The 18,990-nt window shown below is 39.6% G+C and overlaps 1 protein-coding gene across 1 annotated transcript in view; it reads right to left on the bottom strand.

Annotated features, from left to right (window-relative positions):
• large1 (LARGE xylosyl- and glucuronyltransferase 1) overlaps positions 1-18,990 on the bottom strand; it is a 64,107-nt gene that overhangs the window by 11,049 nt on the left and 34,068 nt on the right. Inside the window, exons 4-12 of the mRNA XM_082167395.1 lie at positions 15,798-15,880; positions 14,436-14,559; positions 10,150-10,321; positions 8,852-8,956; positions 8,614-8,726; positions 7,792-7,917; positions 5,947-6,102; positions 5,655-5,818; positions 701-979 (exon numbers count right to left, since the gene is read on the bottom strand). Of these exons, the coding sequence (XP_082023521.1) occupies positions 701-979; positions 5,655-5,818; positions 5,947-6,102; positions 7,792-7,917; positions 8,614-8,726; positions 8,852-8,956; positions 10,150-10,321; positions 14,436-14,559; positions 15,798-15,880 (1,322 nt within the window). The remainder of the gene's footprint in view (positions 1-700; positions 980-5,654; positions 5,819-5,946; positions 6,103-7,791; positions 7,918-8,613; positions 8,727-8,851; positions 8,957-10,149; positions 10,322-14,435; positions 14,560-15,797; positions 15,881-18,990) is intronic.

Genomic DNA, 18,990 nt, shown 5'->3' with positions numbered 1-18,990 from the left:
TTCTGTTCTAATTTAATTTAGTAAATTAATTGTTTATTTTTTCGGTGCATCGATGTTGTGCTGTAGGCTGGCCTGCTCTAATTTAGCCGATTTAATTTGATTTGCATGTGAAATGCAAATCTGCAGTGTGGCCTTTCTGGAGTTATTTGTTATTTCTTAGTTTTATTGATCAAAAATGTTTTTATACATTTTCTTCTATATCTTTGTGTGATTTTCTGTACATCGCGGCTTTGAAACGTTAAAGCCCCATACACATGATTCGACTATTAGTCGACTATAGGCAAGACATGACGATTCTGATTCGACTATGAAAATCCATAGTCGGGGACAGCCCTTATATATATATATATATATATATATATATATATATATATATATATATATATATATATATATATATATATATATATATATATATATTTAAAACTTTATTAGATTTGTGATGTTGATAACTGTGGAAACACAGTCTTTGAAAAGGTTCCATTTACACAGTTTCCTACTCAAAATATAAGTATATGAATTTAAAATATACTGTTACAGGGTTAAATAAAGTAGCACATGGGCTTAGTTTTAGAGTTTTTAATGATAAGTAATAACAATCTGTAACCACAGATTTAGGTTTGTGGTCAACAGTTGAGATGAGACCAAACCAAAATGGACCAATGTTGTTTTACCATTCCATATTTAGGTTTTGTCTTACCTGAGATACTCATAGAGTCCATACATGGGCAAGAAGTCAATATCCGACAGGAACATGTAGGGTGTGTTGACCTGCCCCAAAGCAACATTACGCAGCAGGTTAACAGGGTAGAACTGGCCTTCTTTATAGACTATGTGGTATCCCACGTTGCTCCTGCTCATCAGAACCTCCGAGCCCTGAGCGTATCGCAGAAACTGCTGGGCTTCGGCATCGGAGAGGTAGAGGGCCAGACTGATGGGCCCTTCCCAGTGTTTACAGATGGCCTCTAGCATCTGCAGCCTGGAACAAAGAAACACTCGAGTAACTGAGCAAAAAATAATCAACATACAATCTGATTCAGTGGGTCCGAGACCATTTCTTTTATTTTATTTAAATAGAAATTTTCCCCAGCTTGATTGAATAATGATTCAAAAAGCATAATGTGCTTCAGTGGAAGCAAAGACAAGGTTCCCACCCCTTCTGACCAATTCATTTCCATGGTTTTCTTTCCAGACGTTTGTAATGACAAGATTGAATAAAATAATTTAAATGGGGCACCGATTGAACGGCCACAGATCTCGATTCAGTTTTCGGTGACTGGCATGGAGAGCTGGAGGGCAAAACATCCATAGAACTGCAGCACAATTTTCCAACCCTGTTCCTGGCGGCAGACCAACAGTGCACATTTTGGATTCTACCAGAGTCTCTACTAAGGAGCTGATGAGTTGAATCAGGTATGTTTGATTAGGAAGAGTTTGAAAAAGGATACACTGGACTAAACCTTAATTGACCAGAAGAGGTTTAGTCAACCAAATTTTAATTAGTCTGTTAGTCGCAAAAAAAAAAAAAAAAAAAAAAAAATCTGACTTTGTTCTTGAAATCACAATTGTATATCTTCCAATTCGGACTTCATTACTCACAATTGTCAGTCTACATCAATTCAGAGGAAAAAAAATGTGAATTGTGGGATTACATTTTTTTTTTTATTCCGTGGCAAAACAATGAAATGCAATTGAATGGTGCAGGTATGACGTCACTTTGTAGGCCAACCGGCAGTTAGCATCACACTGGATTATCACACTGGATTATCACTAAAAACAAGCTCTGTGATCAACAACAGTTTATACTTGCATCAAAATAATTAGCACAGATAAACACAACTTCTATGAATTTTGAAGCCTAAATGCAGTCGCTGGAAGTAAAAAGCTAAAGATAAACGAGCTATAAACTAAAGGCTAAAGTAAACTATATAAACTAAAGGCTATAAACGAACTACACCACGGTCCCACGACTTCAACGTCACCATCACTAATATTCCGACAACTCTTTCAGTTTTTATCTAAAAACATTTTCCCAGAACGTTGGAGCTAGAATAGTTTATAAGAGCACAATTATAAGCATAATGAGGATGTAAAAGGGGACTAAAGTTTACTTGTTCGGTGTGATGACGTTTAATCTCAACAGTCTCTGTAGTCCCATTTATCCTCTTGTTAGCAACTGCATTTTTCAAGACGTTACAGCTTAAAAAAAGCACGAGTGGGGTAATACTGATGTATTTTATATTGTAGAATAAAACGTGAAAGTGTCTTGAGCTTCTGTTCAACACAGACCTTATTTCAGCCATTTAACAAAAAAACACATTCAAAAAACCCATCGACTTCAGGACGATGGAACCAGAAGTGCTAAAATGCAACTCGCTTTCGTGTTTTGGCCTACAAAGGAATGTCAAACCTGCACCACTCTATACAATGGTGATTAAGAGATGAGCAAACAAATGTTCCTCAATAGCCCAATACTCAAATTTTAACATGATTTTTCTAGTACAGTACAGTTCAGTACAGCGTTCATCTTAAAATATTACTAACAATATAAAAGTTATTCTTACATTTACTTTATAAAAATCAGCAAATCAAGATCAAATGATTAAATTAGCTAGTTAGATTAATTAGTAAAAAAAAAAACTGAAGGGGGATGCTTTTAGAATTATACTAAAAGGCCTTTTACTTGCAAAAAAAAAAAAAAACTACTAAATATAAACCATTTTAAACTATCAATTAGACAAGAGAAAGCATGTAGCAAATTGTGCACTTTTTTTTTTTTTGATCATGTTGATAATTTATAGGCTTTATAGGGTTAATAATTAGTGGTTTGCATTACAGTAAAATGCCAAGACGGGAAACAAACCACTGATAATAATGATTTCTAAATGGAGCAGTTTTAGAGCTTGTACTGAATATATTTATCTTATTTTTTGAGTGTATTACTGATGTGTGTGATCTCATGATGTTCACACAGTATATCACAATGATCTTTGATGGTTAAAAAACAAAAAAAACAATCAAATCTGTTTTTAATTGTATTATTTCACAAAATATAAATTCTCAGAAATGTTAGAGTGTGGTACATTTTAATGCAGCATGTTAACTTGAAAAAGTGTGGCACGAGGCACTTTAAAAATAAATATTGGTGATCTCAAATATCCTGATCTACTAATAATTACACTACTAATTACTTTTACAGAGCAATCACATTTTTATTAATTTCTAGTCAAATAACTACTTTATATCCGAGCATAACAAGAAACAAAATTATAAATCACTATAGATTTTACAGACCTAAATATACTCTGACATTTCAGAGACTATGGGAACCCTGAATATTTTAATCTGTACAAGAAGATATATATAGACACTAAAAGACACTGCTTACTGATTAGTAACAAAGAAAGTGCATTGTGTAAAAATTCCATTTTAAACACCAAAAAAACATTTTCAATATATCAATGGTTGAATGATAAACACCTAAGTATACACAAACAGCATGACGTACTGAACGGACTGTACTTCTATCCCTCAAAACTTCACTTTCATTCAAGTCGAACTAGATGTGGCATCTACTCTGACAACCTTATTGCTCTTGAGTGCTATACTTGGCCGTCATAGAGGTCATTCCCTCCAAGATGACAGCGGATTGCATCCGTCACTGTTGACAAGAACGATAACCCCCGCCACTGGTACTGACTGATGAGTTGTCTGAAGAAGCCCGAACATGCCTGACTAAACAGAGCCATCCCTCATTACACTGATCACAAAAGCCGTGAAGCTTTGACTCAAAACATTCCAATGCGGTTCTTTCCAGAAGCAGTTTGCTAGTTAATGTCATCAGGATGATGAATGATGACAAGGCAAATCATTTTAATTGAGTTCAGGCCAAAGCGTGAATGCCATTGCATACGATCATGAGTAGAATATAGGATACAGTGCGGTTCAATTAGCAGGAAAATCATTTCAGTGTTCATTTACACCATTAAAGGGGTCCTATAATGCCCTTTTCACAAGATGTAAAATTAGTCTCTGATGTCTCCAGAGTGTGTATGTGAAGTTTTAGCTCAAAATACCCCACATTTATTTTTTTATAGCATGTTAAAATTGCTTTTTGGTGGTGAGCAAAAACCGAAAACCAGTCAGTTTTCTGGTTCACACGGCAGAATAATTAGGCCGATTTTACCCCCGATTCACCCCTTCCAACAATCTTAAGGATGCTCCGATTATCGTAAAATAATCTGATCAGATATTCCTGCCGTGTGTGGTGTGTTAAGACTGCTCTCGTCTGCTCGGAAGGACGTCGGGACCGCTCCGATCTCAAATTGGGGATATCCAACATGTTGGATTTTTTTGGCCCGATTTCTCCTTGTGTGTGGTGTCCCCCGGGGACAAACGAGCACGCAGCCTGTGGACTGTGGCGTGTAGCCAATCAGAAAGCGAGGTGACGAGGCGGCGAGGAAGCACTGGGAAACAAAATCAAAACAGCCGGCGGCATGGCGCACCAGAAAGTCCGGTGGACGTCGGAGATGGAGGACCAACTCGTTTATATAACCAATAACGTTTTTTTTCCGGTTAAAAACAAACTACAAACTATCGCCACTGCATCCTCTTCGTCCGCCATGATTGTTTATTCTGAAGTCACGTTTGATCTCGAGGGATTTCGCGAGATTTCCCGTCTGACCTGGGAATGCTCGGGAGTCAAATCGGTTCGTGTGTGATGTGTTGATTTTGCCGTGTGGCTGCGCACCACACACTGTACGACCAAAACTGTTAGACCCGTGATTTTTTATCGCCGTGTGTGGGGTCTCTCAGGTTTGGAAAATCGGCCGACAATTTTAAAATCGTCCCGTGTGAACCAGGCTTAAGGCACACCTGTGCCATAATCATGCTGTCTAATCAGCATCTTGATATGCCACACCTGTGAGGTGGATGGATTATCTCGGCAAAGGAGAAGTGCTCACTAACACAGATTTAGACAGATTTGTGAACAATATTTGAGAGAAATAGGCCTTTTGTGTACATAGAAAAAGTTAGATATTTGAGTTCCGTTCATGAAAAATGGGGGCAAAAACAGAAGTGTTGCATTTATAATTTTGTTCAGTGTAGATATATATTGTTCAGTGTAACTCATTTAATTTTGTTCAGTGTAACTAATTTATCATCAACAATATGATTGCAGTTAATTATTTATTTGAAGTGTTTGTTGTAGTATAGTTGTATTTATGCATAAATAACTTTTCTTCTTTCTATCTTTTCAGAAAATGAATACAGCAATATTTTAGTGGAAAGAGCTAACTCTTCACTCTTCCTATTGCCCTATGTGATGAGAGTGAGGATGAGTTAGCCAAATGATAGGGATTAAATGATAGGGATCTACTTATTTTTGGTTTGCATGAGTTCCAAGTATATAAATCTATCAATTTCAAAAAGAATTGTGCAATTAAATAGAAAATAAAATCATAATTTTATAGAAATTTGACCATTTTCCATTGTGGTTTCATGGCTAGAACATAATGCATATCATAGAGGGTTAAATGGCATCATCCATTGATCAAGTTTTGATCAATTTGATTTAATGTGCCTTATATTGGCATGATGTATTAAACATCCGTTGGTGAGGAGGTGTTGTAAGTGGGCCTATGATTTCTTACCTGTCCATAGAAAGCTGGGCCACCAGCGTCACGTCCGTGTTATCTAAGGTTGGTTCATACTCATAGTGCAGGAAATAGACGTGTGTGCGGTGCACAGTAAAGCGCTCCCGACGAAACTCGTAACATGGGTCATCTTCATCCAGCTCGGATAGGGTCTTTTGGAGCTGCAGGAATATTAGGAAAACAAGTGTTATTCTTTCATGCTGCCTGAACAAAGAAATCATTGCAGACCTTTACAACTTTAAAAGTTGCAGTTGAAGTTGCCAACATGAAGCACAGTGATAAAACTCACATTCTCTGAGTTGTGGTCTGTTTCACTGGGACAGCCAAAGAGCTCGCGCCTCAGCAGATTCCCATCATACTCCAGGAACGTCAGATAGAGATTCCTGAAGAACTCCACGTGTTTGTTCTTAACACGCAGTTTCTTTGGAGAGTTCCAGTGAATCACCTGGAGTTCAGAAATGTGGGAAATTACATGAATCAACCCTTTACTTGATTTGGTCTCTTGTTGTTTCTTTCAATATTAAGCACATACACTATATTGCCAAAAAATTTGGGACATCTGCCTTTACATGCACATGAACTTTAATGAACATTCTTAATCCGTAGGGTTTAATATGGAGTTGGCCCACCCTTTGCAGCTATAACAGCTTCAACTCTTCTGGGAAGGCTTTCCACAAGTCTTTATGGACCTCGCTTTGTGCACTGGTGCGCAGTCATGTTGGAACAGGAAGGGGCCATCCTCAAACTGTTCCCACAAAGTTGGGAGCATGAAATTGTCCGAAATGTCTAGGTATTAAGAGTTCCTTTCACTGGAACTAAGGGGCCAAGCCAAACCCCTGAAAAACAACCCCACACCAACCACCAAACTTTACACTTGACAAAATGCAGTCAGGCAAGAACCGTTCTCCTGGCAACCGCCAAACCCAGACTCGTCTATCGGATTGCCAGACAGAGAAGTGTAATTCGTCACTCCAGAGAACACGTCTCCACTGCTCTAGAGTCCAGTGGTGGTGTGCTTTACACCACTGCATCTGACGCTTTGCATTGCACTTGGTGGTGTAAGGCTTGGATGCAGCTGCTCAGCCATGGAAACCCATTCCATGAAACTCTCTACGCACAGTTCTTGAGCTAATCTGAAGGCCACACAAAGTTTGGAGGTCTGTAGCTATTGACTCTGCAGGAAGGTGGCGACTTCTGCGCATGCACTGACCCCGCTCTGTGATTTTGGTAAATGGACTGCATTTATATAGCGCTTTCAACAGACCTATGGCCACCAAAGCGCTTTACATATTGCCTCACATTCACCCATTCATTCACTCATTCATACACCGACGGCGGTGTCAGCCATGCAAGGTGCCATCCAGCTCGTCGGGAGCAGCTGGGGTTAGGTGTCTTGCTCATATTACACCTCGACAGGTGGAACCGGGGATGGAACCACCAACCACCAACCACCAACCACCAACATGAACCACTGAGCCACTGCCGCCCCATTTTACGTGGCCTACCACTTTATGCCTGAGTTGCTGTTCCAAATTGCTTCCACTTTGTTATAATACCACTAACAGTTGACCGTGGAATATTTAGTAGTGAGGAAAGTTCACGAATGGACTTTCACCTATCACAGTGCCACGCTTGAATTCACTGAGCTCCTGAGAGCAACCCATTCTTCCACCAATGTTTGTAGAATCAGTCTGCATGCCTATGTGCTTGATGTGGCCATGGAAGTGATTGGAACACCTGAATTTGGAGGGGTGTCCCAATACTTTTGACAATATAGTGTATGTAGATGAGGTGTTTATCCCGTCAGCTATCCACCTTATTTTTTACGTAAGAGATGCACGGCTCTGTCTGACTTCCAGTGTCACCAGCTTCCCTATTTTTAACTGTAAAAACAGCTCGTTATGCAGCTTAATATTGAAAACTTGTATGTCTTACCATATTATTTGGCGTAATTATGAACACACTGGTATAGTTTCACCATTTACTTCACTTTGTTATTCTTGTAGTTATTTACCTATAGCGGTTAATAAAACGGAAGTCTCACATATTCACAGAATAAAATGTTGCAAAATAAGGTGGATATGTGTGAAGAAATTGTGTGCTCCCCCTTGTGTCAGCTCCACAGTGATGTCACCTTGAGGTCGGACACGTCTTTGTAGCACTTCTCAGAGCGGGTGTGATCCGACAGCTGAACATTCCAGAAGCAGGGCAGCTGGTGCACCAGGAACGGGTTCTGCTTGATCACAGCGTTGAAGATGTCCTGCAGGCACAATATTGTTCATAAAATTGATATTATGTTAATTTTCTAAAGCAGCTCTACTCTAAAATAAAATTGCATATACATTTGTTGTTTATGATGATAGAATTCACGGTGCAAAATTCATTCAGTGAGTAGAAACAAACGCCTCTGATTGGCTATTGCATTCATATGCTCAACAAAAACGTGTGATTTGTTATGCTCAATGCTGCAAAAAACAATGTATAAAAATAAATCTTTGATGCAACATGAGCAGATATATATGGATTTCCGCATTCAACACTTTTCATTCATTTTCATATCACTTTCATTGCGACAGTCATTGATTTGTTTAGTTGTTTATGGGTAATTTTTTGCCCCTGTATCTTCCATTTGGGAGGCATTTTGGTGCCATTTCTTGCCTTTAGTCTGTTCATTTCCGACTCTGATCTGATCTGCACTGCACTGTCTCTCAGCAATCCAACTGGCGTAAATCTGTTGTAGCGTTGGAGAACTTTAATCCCCGTGTACTTCTTATTTATTGATAAACAAATCAATTGAGGGTCTCCCATGTGCTTTTTATGTGAAACGCTACTGGTATTGCTGCATGTTGCATCATACAAATGTGCCTAATTGAAAATCAGTCACTTATAATGTTATACTGTCTAAGTAGACAGCAGGGAAGCTCAGTGGGGATTGAAACAGAGCCCATGTGTTTACCTGATCAGCAAGTGATGTAGACAGCATGCTCATGAGCTCTCTCTCTGCTGTCAGCCGCCACATCTGTTCCCACTTCAGCTTCCTCAAACGATCCAACAGCAGCAGAATCACACCTTCAACACACACAGCACTTATAATATAGTGGATGTTGTATAATCTAAAAAATTACTATCTTTATTTATCAGAATCTTTGGTATTTGCCCTTCAAGCGTGATAATCAGAAATCTGGCTGACGTACCGGTGTTAAAGCCCCTGCCCAATGCTGGCCAAGGCCGATGGTTCTTCCACAGGTTCCCCAGGTACCAATCGCTCTGATTCTCCACTAAACCAAGAACCTGCTGACCTGAAACACACAAACACCACCACAGTGACTTAGCATCTTAATTTACATTACTGATCGGTAGCATCTGAGTTACTAAATATCACTAAGAAAAGTAGGAGAAGCCACTGTATAAAGTAATTTTCATATTTAATAAATAACTTGCTTCTCAGAGCGCACAGACAAAATGAAATAAACACGTTTCAGAGGATGCCTGATGTTTGGCTTTTACGACAGACTTTGCTCAGGCATTCAGAACAACCAAAACACCATTTCAGACGCTGTGCACCATTTTGCGCTGGTTAGTCCAGTTATGTCATCCAATCGCTTTTTGATGCGCATAGAGGAATTTATTTAGTAAATGTGTTTCCATTGTAGTTGATGTGCATTTCTCTTATCGGATGAAAAAATATCCGATTCAAACGAGAGCACAAGTTTTTTTTATGCGCATTTTTAGAATGTATGCGCATCTTGGAGTTTCCATCCAGTGGTTTTCTATGTGATATCTCAAAATTTGCAAAGAAATACGTGGATGGAAACATAGCTAATGATTGTGTCTTGCTCAAATGTTTGAGATATACATTTCTGAATTCATCATATATTACATTTTTGGGGATGTGAATATGGTAAGTATGTGGTGTGAATTAGCATATAGGACAAAATAAATAAATAAATAAATGAGTGTCACATCATTGATTTAATTGACATTAAATCACATTTGTGTGTGGAGTAACAGACGGGTACTGAAGATCCTAACAAACGGTCAATAAGACATGCACTTCTCTAGCTTTCCTTTCATCTGTTCTTCAAGACACAATAATCAAACATATTCAACAAGAGCGTGTCGTTGTTTCTAAGCAACAGGGTTTCATGTCGAAGGTCAATCCGGTACAGGTTGCCCACCCACATCTGGCTGGTTACGTGAGTACAGTATATGCGAGTAACTGCGATAACACTTCAGGCATGAGATCAAATAATGCAGTTAAAGGCGCAAAGGCGCATTTGATACAAGCTCTGAACCAGTGATTTTCAAAACAAAAGATTCGTAAATGTTTCAAAGCTTCATGAAGCAGTGTTTCGAAAGCGCCCATCACTAATGTGCAGTCATCTGAAAGCTCACCAGCCAGAAAACTTGCATTATTTCATTAAAATACATTTGTAAAGTGTAATCAACACAAAAACAGCTATCATTTCAATGAAATCTTATTCAAAAGTACCTTTGAACTTGTGGAAGACGACCCACAGCTCAGCGATGTCTGTGGCAAAGGTGATGTCAGTATCCAGGACGATGACCTTCTGTAGGTCGGAGGGCAGCGTCTTGGTCAGCACCAGCTTCATCAGGCCATAGATACCAGAATAATGCTTGTTAGGGATCCAAGACACCTCAGACTGGAAAACACACAGAGAGCAAACAAAAAACATCAAATGAATTTAAAAACTGCAAAACTGCAAAAATGAAAAAGGCAGGAAGTATGTGTGTAATTTCAAATTATTTACTTCGTAGAGCAGCGTTGCACTGTCTAAAATAGACATGGGGTCCTTGGTAAATTTTCGGATTGTGAAAAAAAGTCTCCCAATCGAAATGCCAAATAAGGCAGCTGCAATACTTTTTGCCACTGATTTAAATGTCAGAAAGTATTATATGTTTGGACTAACCAAAATGGTGCTGATTCTAATGCTGGTGCTGGTTCAGTGGTTTGGGGTTTAGTCCCGGTTGAACTGCCCAAATGACGGCCATGTCTGTATGTGCATGGGCATTCTGATCATTGATGATGATCACTGAGCATTACAAAGCTCCAACAAAGCTTATGAAGATTACTGTTAGAAATGACTGTTATATGTAAATGTTTTTTACTGCTCTGATTAAATTATTAACCGTTTTAATATATATATATATATTTTTTTACTTTATTTGATTTGTATAATAACAAAACATAAGACCAGAATATTATTCTCTACACTACTCCATCTCCTAAAGATTCGACAAATGCCTTGATCACGGTTCTCTGTTCCTCTTTTAAAATAATGTGCTGTTGATATCTTGATATAACAGACACGATGGCGGAATCTCAATTCTCCAGCGGCAGTCATCAAACGAATTCAACCCAAGCGCTCTTTGGTGACGTGGATGATTACGTTACTGTTGATCATCTGTCCATCATCGTATAAAGCCCGCCCTGACAATTTGATTGGTCCGAACAGCTCTGGTTCGAGCATAGTTGCTCCACAACGGATCAAGTCCAGACCGAACTTCCCGACCTAAAATGTTGTGGGCGGGGCTAAGTTCGGCTGGCATCCAGGCTAATGGTATACTGGAACACAATGAAAAGCATTTCATGAGTTTTAAAGGCTTTCATTGGCAAAAACTTTCAATATATGCAGAGAGTCAATATTTACAGTGTTGACCCTTCTTTACAACCACTGCAATTCGCTCTGGCAGGCTGGATACCAGGTTTTGGGCCAAATCCTGACAGATGGCGATCTGTTCTTGCCTTATTAGTGCTCGGACTTGATCACAATCTTTAGGCTTCTGCTTGTCCACTCGCCTTTTGAGAATGGAATTACGTTCTCTATGGAATTACGATCCGGGGAGTTGTCTGGCCACGGATCCAAAATTTCAATGCAATAATCTCAGAGCCACTCTTGCCTTGTGGCATGCTGCTCCATCATGCAGGAAAATGCACGAATCATCACCAAATTTTTCCTGTACTGTTTGGGAGAAGTTGCACTTGCAGGATGTTTTGATGCATGGCAGTGTTTGATACATGCCATTGTTTTGGGGCAAAAATGTAAGAGCCCAGATCCTTGGATGAAAAGTGCAGCGCAGGGAAGGGAAGGCCAAGTATGGTAACCCATACCTGGAATTTGTCCTCTACATTTAACCCATCCACATTATAAGTAGTGAGTAGTGAACACACACACCGCGAGCAGTGGGCAGCCATTCACTGCGGTGCCCAGGGAGCGACTGAGGGTTGAATGCCTTGCTCAAGAGTACCCAAGTCATTTCCTGTCGGTATTAAGAATCGAACCCGCGACTTTTGGGTTACAAGTCCAACTCTCTAACCATTAGGCCACAACTGCCCCAAAGCAACCTTACACATGGAAGGACTCAGGATGCTTCACTGTTGGCACCACAAAAGACTTGTGGTAGTATTCACCTTTTCTTCTCAGGATAATCGATTTTCCAGATGTCCCAAACAGTCGAAAGGGGGTTTCATTAGAAAAAATAACTTTGCATCAGTCTTCCGTTGTCCAATCCTTGTACTTCCTGCAGAATTTTATTCTGTCCTTAATGTTTTTCAAGAAGAGAAGTGGCTTCTTTGCTGCCCTTGTTTGCACCAGGCCGTTGTCCAAAAGTCTTCGCCTCACTGTGCAGTATTGGCACTGTTTGGGAGAAGTTGCTCTTGCAGGATGTTTTGATACATGGCAGTGTTTGATATATGGCAGTTTGATAGATGGCAGTGTTTTTGGGCAAAATTGTGAGAAAGCCCAGATCCTTGAATGACAAGTGAAGGGAAGGGAAGGAAAGTGAAGTGAAGTGAAAGCAAAGTATGGTAACACATACTCGGAATTTGTCCTCTACATTTAACACATCTAAGTTAGTGCACACACATTCGGAGTAATGAGTAGTGGACACCTGCTGCCAATATTGAATGAGCTCTGCACTGATCGTGACATGATTCTGTAGCTGACTACTCAGGACGAGACTGTCCTGGTGCTTGCTGGACACTCTGGGATGTCCTGAAACCTTCTTCACTGAAGTTGAACCTCTCTCCTTGAAGTTCTTGATGATCCGGTAAATGGTTCTTTCGGGTGCAATTTTCTTTGCAGTGATTCCTTTTAAAGTGAACCATTTCTAACACATAAACACAATGATTGGAAGAACTTCTTCCCCTCTTTTATAGTCTATAGTGTATAGTAATCAGTCTGCTTCTATAATCCAATCAGAGTGATAGAGTGATTTCACCTGACTAGTAGGGGGGAGACCGGGGATGGTTGTAACACGGGTCAGTTGTAACAATTCCAATCTGTCCAATCAGGAACTAGTTACAAATCACCTGATTCACTTCGCACATCCTCAGTTTAGTTCTTATTCCACATGTGATAAAGTAGAGCCCTGTGGCAGACACAGCACATGTTAGAGTGGAAAAAACAATTTTGAGATAAGAAAGTTACTTTTTTTACTTTTTTTGTTTTTGTTATGGGAATTTCTGCTTTGTAGTTAAACTCCTCAAACTTTTATTATGGTTATTGTGTGTCTGTGTAAATATTTTCCATGCAAGTTGTTAGTGCTAATGTTTTGCCTGTTAGCTGTAAGGTGAGCTAGTTCATGGCTACATGACTCTGGGTTAGTTGTAACAACAAGACTCTGGGTTAGTTGTAACAACAATGAAACAAAATTTTATTATGGCCAATACTATAGACTTACAGTAACAACCATGCTTACACAAATAGAATGTTCAAGTGTTCAAGTTCATTTTATTATGGTCAATTACTATGACAGAGAAACAACAGAGTCGCGCACACACACACACACACACACACACACACACACACACACACACACACACACACACACACACACACACACACACACACACACACACACACACACACACACACACACACACACACACACACACACACACACACACACACACAGTTCAAGTGTTAAATTTTATTATGGCCATTACTAACACTGGCAGTAACAAACATGCTTACAAACAAGCAATGTTTGTGTTCAAGTTCAATTTATAATGGTCAATTACTATGATTGAGAGTGACAAACACACTGAGACTAAGAGTGATACACACATCAGTTATATTGAAAAGTCAGTGTTGAATAAAAACCTTTCAAAATATTTTTTTTGTCAAAATCCTTATTTCATTATGTTACATATCACCCCGGTGGATATCATAATGTTACATCTCACCCCAGGGTATGTTACAACTAACCCTGACTATGGGGTGAATTGTAACATTTCACTCCTCGTGTTTGAAACTAAACCATGCATTTTCTGTTTGTGTTGCAAAGATAATAGCTATGTCATTTAATAGCAGACACTTGTAACTAGTTTGGATCACATTTTGAACACACTGACTTCAAAGTACTTCAAGCTATAGACAGAAAGGTCAAAATTGTTACAACCATCCCCGGTCTCCCCCTACTCGATCACATTTTGAGATGATTTTAGTTGGTCATTTTGTGCCAGCGCCAAAAAAGTGTGAAATTTGAAGTCAATTAGAAGTCAATAGTTTTATATTGGTCTGACATTTATAACAGTATTATAATTACAAGTAGTTTATTCATTAATAAACACTGCTTTAAATCCAAGTTGTGATTAATTTTACAGCTGGGTGATTTAGTTTATGAATCAGAATCTTTATTAAAGTTTTAATCTCTAAAAAGAAAATTAATCAGGAAAAATACTTCTGGCATCAAGGCTGCTGAAAATATGCATCACCGTTGAGCTCTACTGAGCAAAGCAGTGGCCACACAAACCTTCAGCTCATCAGCGTCATAGAAGTTGACATGAACGGCCGGCACCATCCAGGTATGAAAGAGGTCGGCCAGGATCTTCCGAGCGATGGAGTCTGTGATAATATGGAAGTGGAGTGGGTTCCGTCTGACACATAGTGGGAGAACAAACATTCATTGTCACACTCGGTTTTCAGCATTCTTACTTTTATTACCCCAAGCCTACCTTAAATAATAATAAATAGGACTAATACCTATGATAAAAAGAGTGAAAGATTGACCCGTAATTCCAGTCGGGTCACCAACATTTTTGATGCAGTTGGACACTCAAGCTCTGTTCAAAAACATAGTTCACTCTAAAAAATGCTATGTTGGCTTTAACTTTTTTATGTCAACAATTGGCTTTAATTAAAGCTGCCGTCGGCAAAATTTTTTTGATCATATTCAGTGAAATTGACACTATAATCCGACAGAACAACATAAATAAGGTGGTTTTAGAAAAAAACCCGAGCTTCTAACTCCACCTGGAGCGTGTTATTTGTTTTGCAAAAATCCAGCGCTCCCGCTTCATCAGGTCCAATCAGCGCAGGGGGGTGTGAGATCTGACTGTCAATCACAGGTCGTGCACACGCCACAGATACCCCCTCACTCGCGCACGTTAATATCACATGCACACGCCACGCCTGAAGTTCGCCTGGAGATTGCATGAAGCGTGATGGCGGAGAGAAAATCTACTAACAAGCTTCCAATTCCTCGGTTATTGCTATCTATGGATAGATTAGCCAGGGCAGCCTACCTCCGAGTCCATGGTGTTGATAGATGCTGAAGAGACGGACGCGTTCACAGAAAATCAGGTACACACGCACAGTGACGCACTGACGAGCATGACCTCGATGGGAGGGTGCTCGCTGGTAGTGGGGAGGGGCATGAGAGTTGTAAACATTCAAAATTTTGGCTAATCGACCCAATCTGCCAGACTTGCCGACGGCAGCTTTAACTTTTTTATGTCAACAGGTCCCACGTAACTAGGTTACGGTGGATTTATGTAACATTATTTATTTCAATTAACTTGTTAATTACATAAGGTTAATCCAATGCCGTTTAGTTGAATAAGGTTAACAGTCTTAATTTTAACTTAAGTTAATTGAAATAAATAATGTTACATAAATCCAACGTAACCTAGTTACGTGGGACCTGTTGACATAAAAAAGTTAATTAAAGCCAACTGTTAACATAAAAAAGTTAATTAAAGCCAACATAGCATTTTTTAGAGTGTGTCTACATAAGCAGCCACCTTCTGAGGAAACATCCTAACTGAATACTGCTCACTATAAGGAGCCGTGAATATCCTCTTAATGTGGACAACCACAATGACTCTAAACTTACCTGTGAAACAGAACTGACTTGACCAAAGTGACGACATCTCTGCTCGCATTGTACCCCGCACACACGATGGCAATGTGAATGGTCTGTGATGAGAAAGACAAGTAGTGTTCACAACAGTCTAAAGCAGCACTAATGCAATACATAATGGTTTTAAAATATGATACTAAATCTTCAAAATCAATTTTATAAAATGTAAAAGACATAATGCTAGGTTGTTATGCAGTTTCTCAATGGCTGCTAGGGTGTTATGCTTTTGTTAGAGTGTTCTGGATGGTTTCTAGGGTGTTGCTATGTGGTTGCAAGAGTGTTTTGGGTTATTTCTATTTTCATAGCCATTTCTATGCAGTTACTTGTGTGGTCATTGGTATGTAGATGCTAGGGTTTTCTGGATGGTTACTAAAGTGTTCTGGAGTGGTTTTTAGGGCATTGCTATGCGTTTACTAAAATGTTCTGGATGGTTTCTTGGGTGCTCATTTGCGGTTGCTAGAGTTTTCAAAGTGGGTGCTAGGGTATTGCTATGCTTTGCTATTGCTAGAGTGTTCTGGGTGATTTATATGGCGGTGACACAATTGGAATTTGTGTAGACTAAGAATATCAGTAGTATTTATTGGTTTCTAGGGCATTTCTACCTAGTTGGTAGGCTGTTCTGGCTGGTTATAGGTTCTGAGTGGTTTCTAAGGAGTATTGTTGGGGGTGTAACGGTTCTCTGTAAAAAAAAAAAAATTATAATCGAACCGTACCACTCTCCACCCAGGGTTCAGCATGCACTTGCACCGCGGTTCATAACATTTACATTTAGTCATTTAGCAGACGCCTTTCTCCAAAGCGACTTACAAATTAGGACAAAATTCAACGAGTCATCATAAAGAGGCAAAAGCAACAACAACGCAAGAAGTGCTCAAAGTACGAAGTTCAGGTATTATTCAGAGTAGCATAAGCCTGATAAGTGATGTTACAAAGGGAAAGGAAAACCCTTTTTTTTTTTTTCTATAAGGTTAAGTGCTCACGGAAGAGATTGGTTTTCAGCTGTCTTTTGAATGTTGTCAGGGATTCTGCATTCCGGATGAGGGTGGGGAGAGCGTTCCACCAGCATGGAACTGTGAATGAGAATGTTCTGGAAAGTGATTTTGTGGCTTTCTGTGATGGAACCACGAGACGTCGCTCGTTGACCGATCGTAGGTGTCTGGTAGGGATGTAGACTCGTAGGAGTGAGTGAAAGTAGGAGGGAGCTGAGCCTGTGATAGTTCTGTAAGCAAGCGTCAGTGCCTTGAACTTGATGCGAGCAGCGAGAGGTAGCCAGTGCAGAGAGATGAACAGAGGAGTGACGTGGGCCCTCTTGGGCTCGTTGAAGACAAGACGAGCTGCAGCATTCTGGATCATCTGTAGGGGTTTGGTTGCACATGCTGGAAGTCCAGCCAGAAGAGCATTGCAGTAGTCAAGCCTAGAGATGACCAGGGCCTGGACGATGAGTTGTGTTGCATGCTCAGTTAGGAAAGGCCTGATTTTCCTGATGTTGTGCAGTGCAAACCTGCATGATCGAGCTGTCTTTGAAATGTGATCTGTGAAGGTCAGCTGGTCATCAAACGTTACTCCAAGATTTCTGACCGATCTTGATGGGGTGATTAATGATGACTCTAGCTGGATGGTGAAGTCGTGCTGTAGAGACGGATTGGCAGGGAGGATGACACATCTATAATATGGCTGTGCAAAAGTCTTAGGCCACCAGATGTTTTAGCAATGGTATAATGACCTCATATATATTTATTTATCAGTCTCTTTATTAGAATATAACCAGAAAATACAGGAAATTTGTATGCAGTATTAAAAAACAGCACAAAAAAAAAAAGGAAAGGCTAAAAAGGCAAGTATTTAGTGACTTCCCCTTAGACTTGAGCAATAGCAGGAACCTGGCTCTCTTAAACCTAAATGAAATGGGGAAAAAACTGGAAGGCAAAGAAAACTTTCAAAATCTGATGAGAAGTTTCTCATACTTTTTTATTTGAGAAACTGGAAGAAGCCCAGGAGGACAGGTTTTTTGCTTAAAAATTCATTTTGTTCTGAATTTTTTTCGATGGATTTGCTTCGCATGCGTTTCATGTGAGAATAGCTGTCCAATCAACTGCTAGTAGGTAAATCTATTGCTGACATCACAGTTTATCAAATGTGGGTGTTTTGCAGCTCAGCATGGCAATCAAAGGAGACAAGCTGCTGATAGAGCCGCCGCATGCATCATATAAATCTCCTGTCTGGGAACATTCTGGCTTCCCAATACATTACAACAGCGATGGTCAAAAAACGTGGACAAAACTGTCACTCTTTGTAAACTTTGATGCCGTGTGCCGTGTTGATAGTGTGTAAGCGCAGGTGAGACCACACACTGCTTTTCTGTTTAAACACACACTCAGTGCTAAATCAGACAGGCACAAAACAATAACGGAAGCGCTGGGCAGGACTCAACAATAAGGACCACCCGATGGCCCAGGAGTGAAGTGAAAGATGCAAACGAAACGGTCACTGTCCCGATCGGGTCAGTGCTGCACCATCACAAAAGTTTACCATCAAAAAACATTTGCATGTTTTTAAGCCTTGCCAACTTAAAAATTCAAGCATAAGAAGATGCGAAAGAGAACTTGCACACGCTGTGTGAGAAGTTTTGTGTGCACACATCTGAAGCGCACACATGGAAAGCCGCGTCTCACCACGTGAATACTAAATTGAGTTCACTTAATTGAAGTCTTCTTGCACTTAAATAGAGACTCTATTTAAGAGTCTCATAGAGACTCTTTCACCTAGATATTATCATATAGAGACTGTGTCTGTTCCCCGAATTAGGACATACAAAAAACTTCCAAACCCCTCTAAGGGTAAAATGTAATTAATGTTCAACAAATAAAAAACAGATATAATACAAATGAGCTTGGATAAAGCTAGGATAAAGCTTGGGTTGCTGAATATTCGATCCCTTACTTCAAAAGCACTTATTGTTAATGATATGATTACAGACTATAACCTAGATGTGCTGTGTTTGACAGAAACCTGGCTAAAACCAAACGATTACATTACTTTAAATGAGTCCACCCCGCAAGATTACTGTTATAAACATGAACCTCGTCTGAAAGGCAAAGGGTGAGGTGTTGCTGTAATTTATAGTAATATTTTCAGAATTACTAAGAAGTCTAGTTTCAAATGTAAT

This window comes from Leuciscus leuciscus, assembly GCF_965113295.1.
Source record: "Leuciscus leuciscus genome assembly, chromosome: 4".
Taxonomy (NCBI): domain Eukaryota; kingdom Metazoa; phylum Chordata; class Actinopteri; order Cypriniformes; family Leuciscidae; genus Leuciscus; species Leuciscus leuciscus.
The sequence above is the reverse complement of the archived record's forward strand: the minus strand, read 5'-3'. Positions and strand labels throughout refer to the sequence as shown.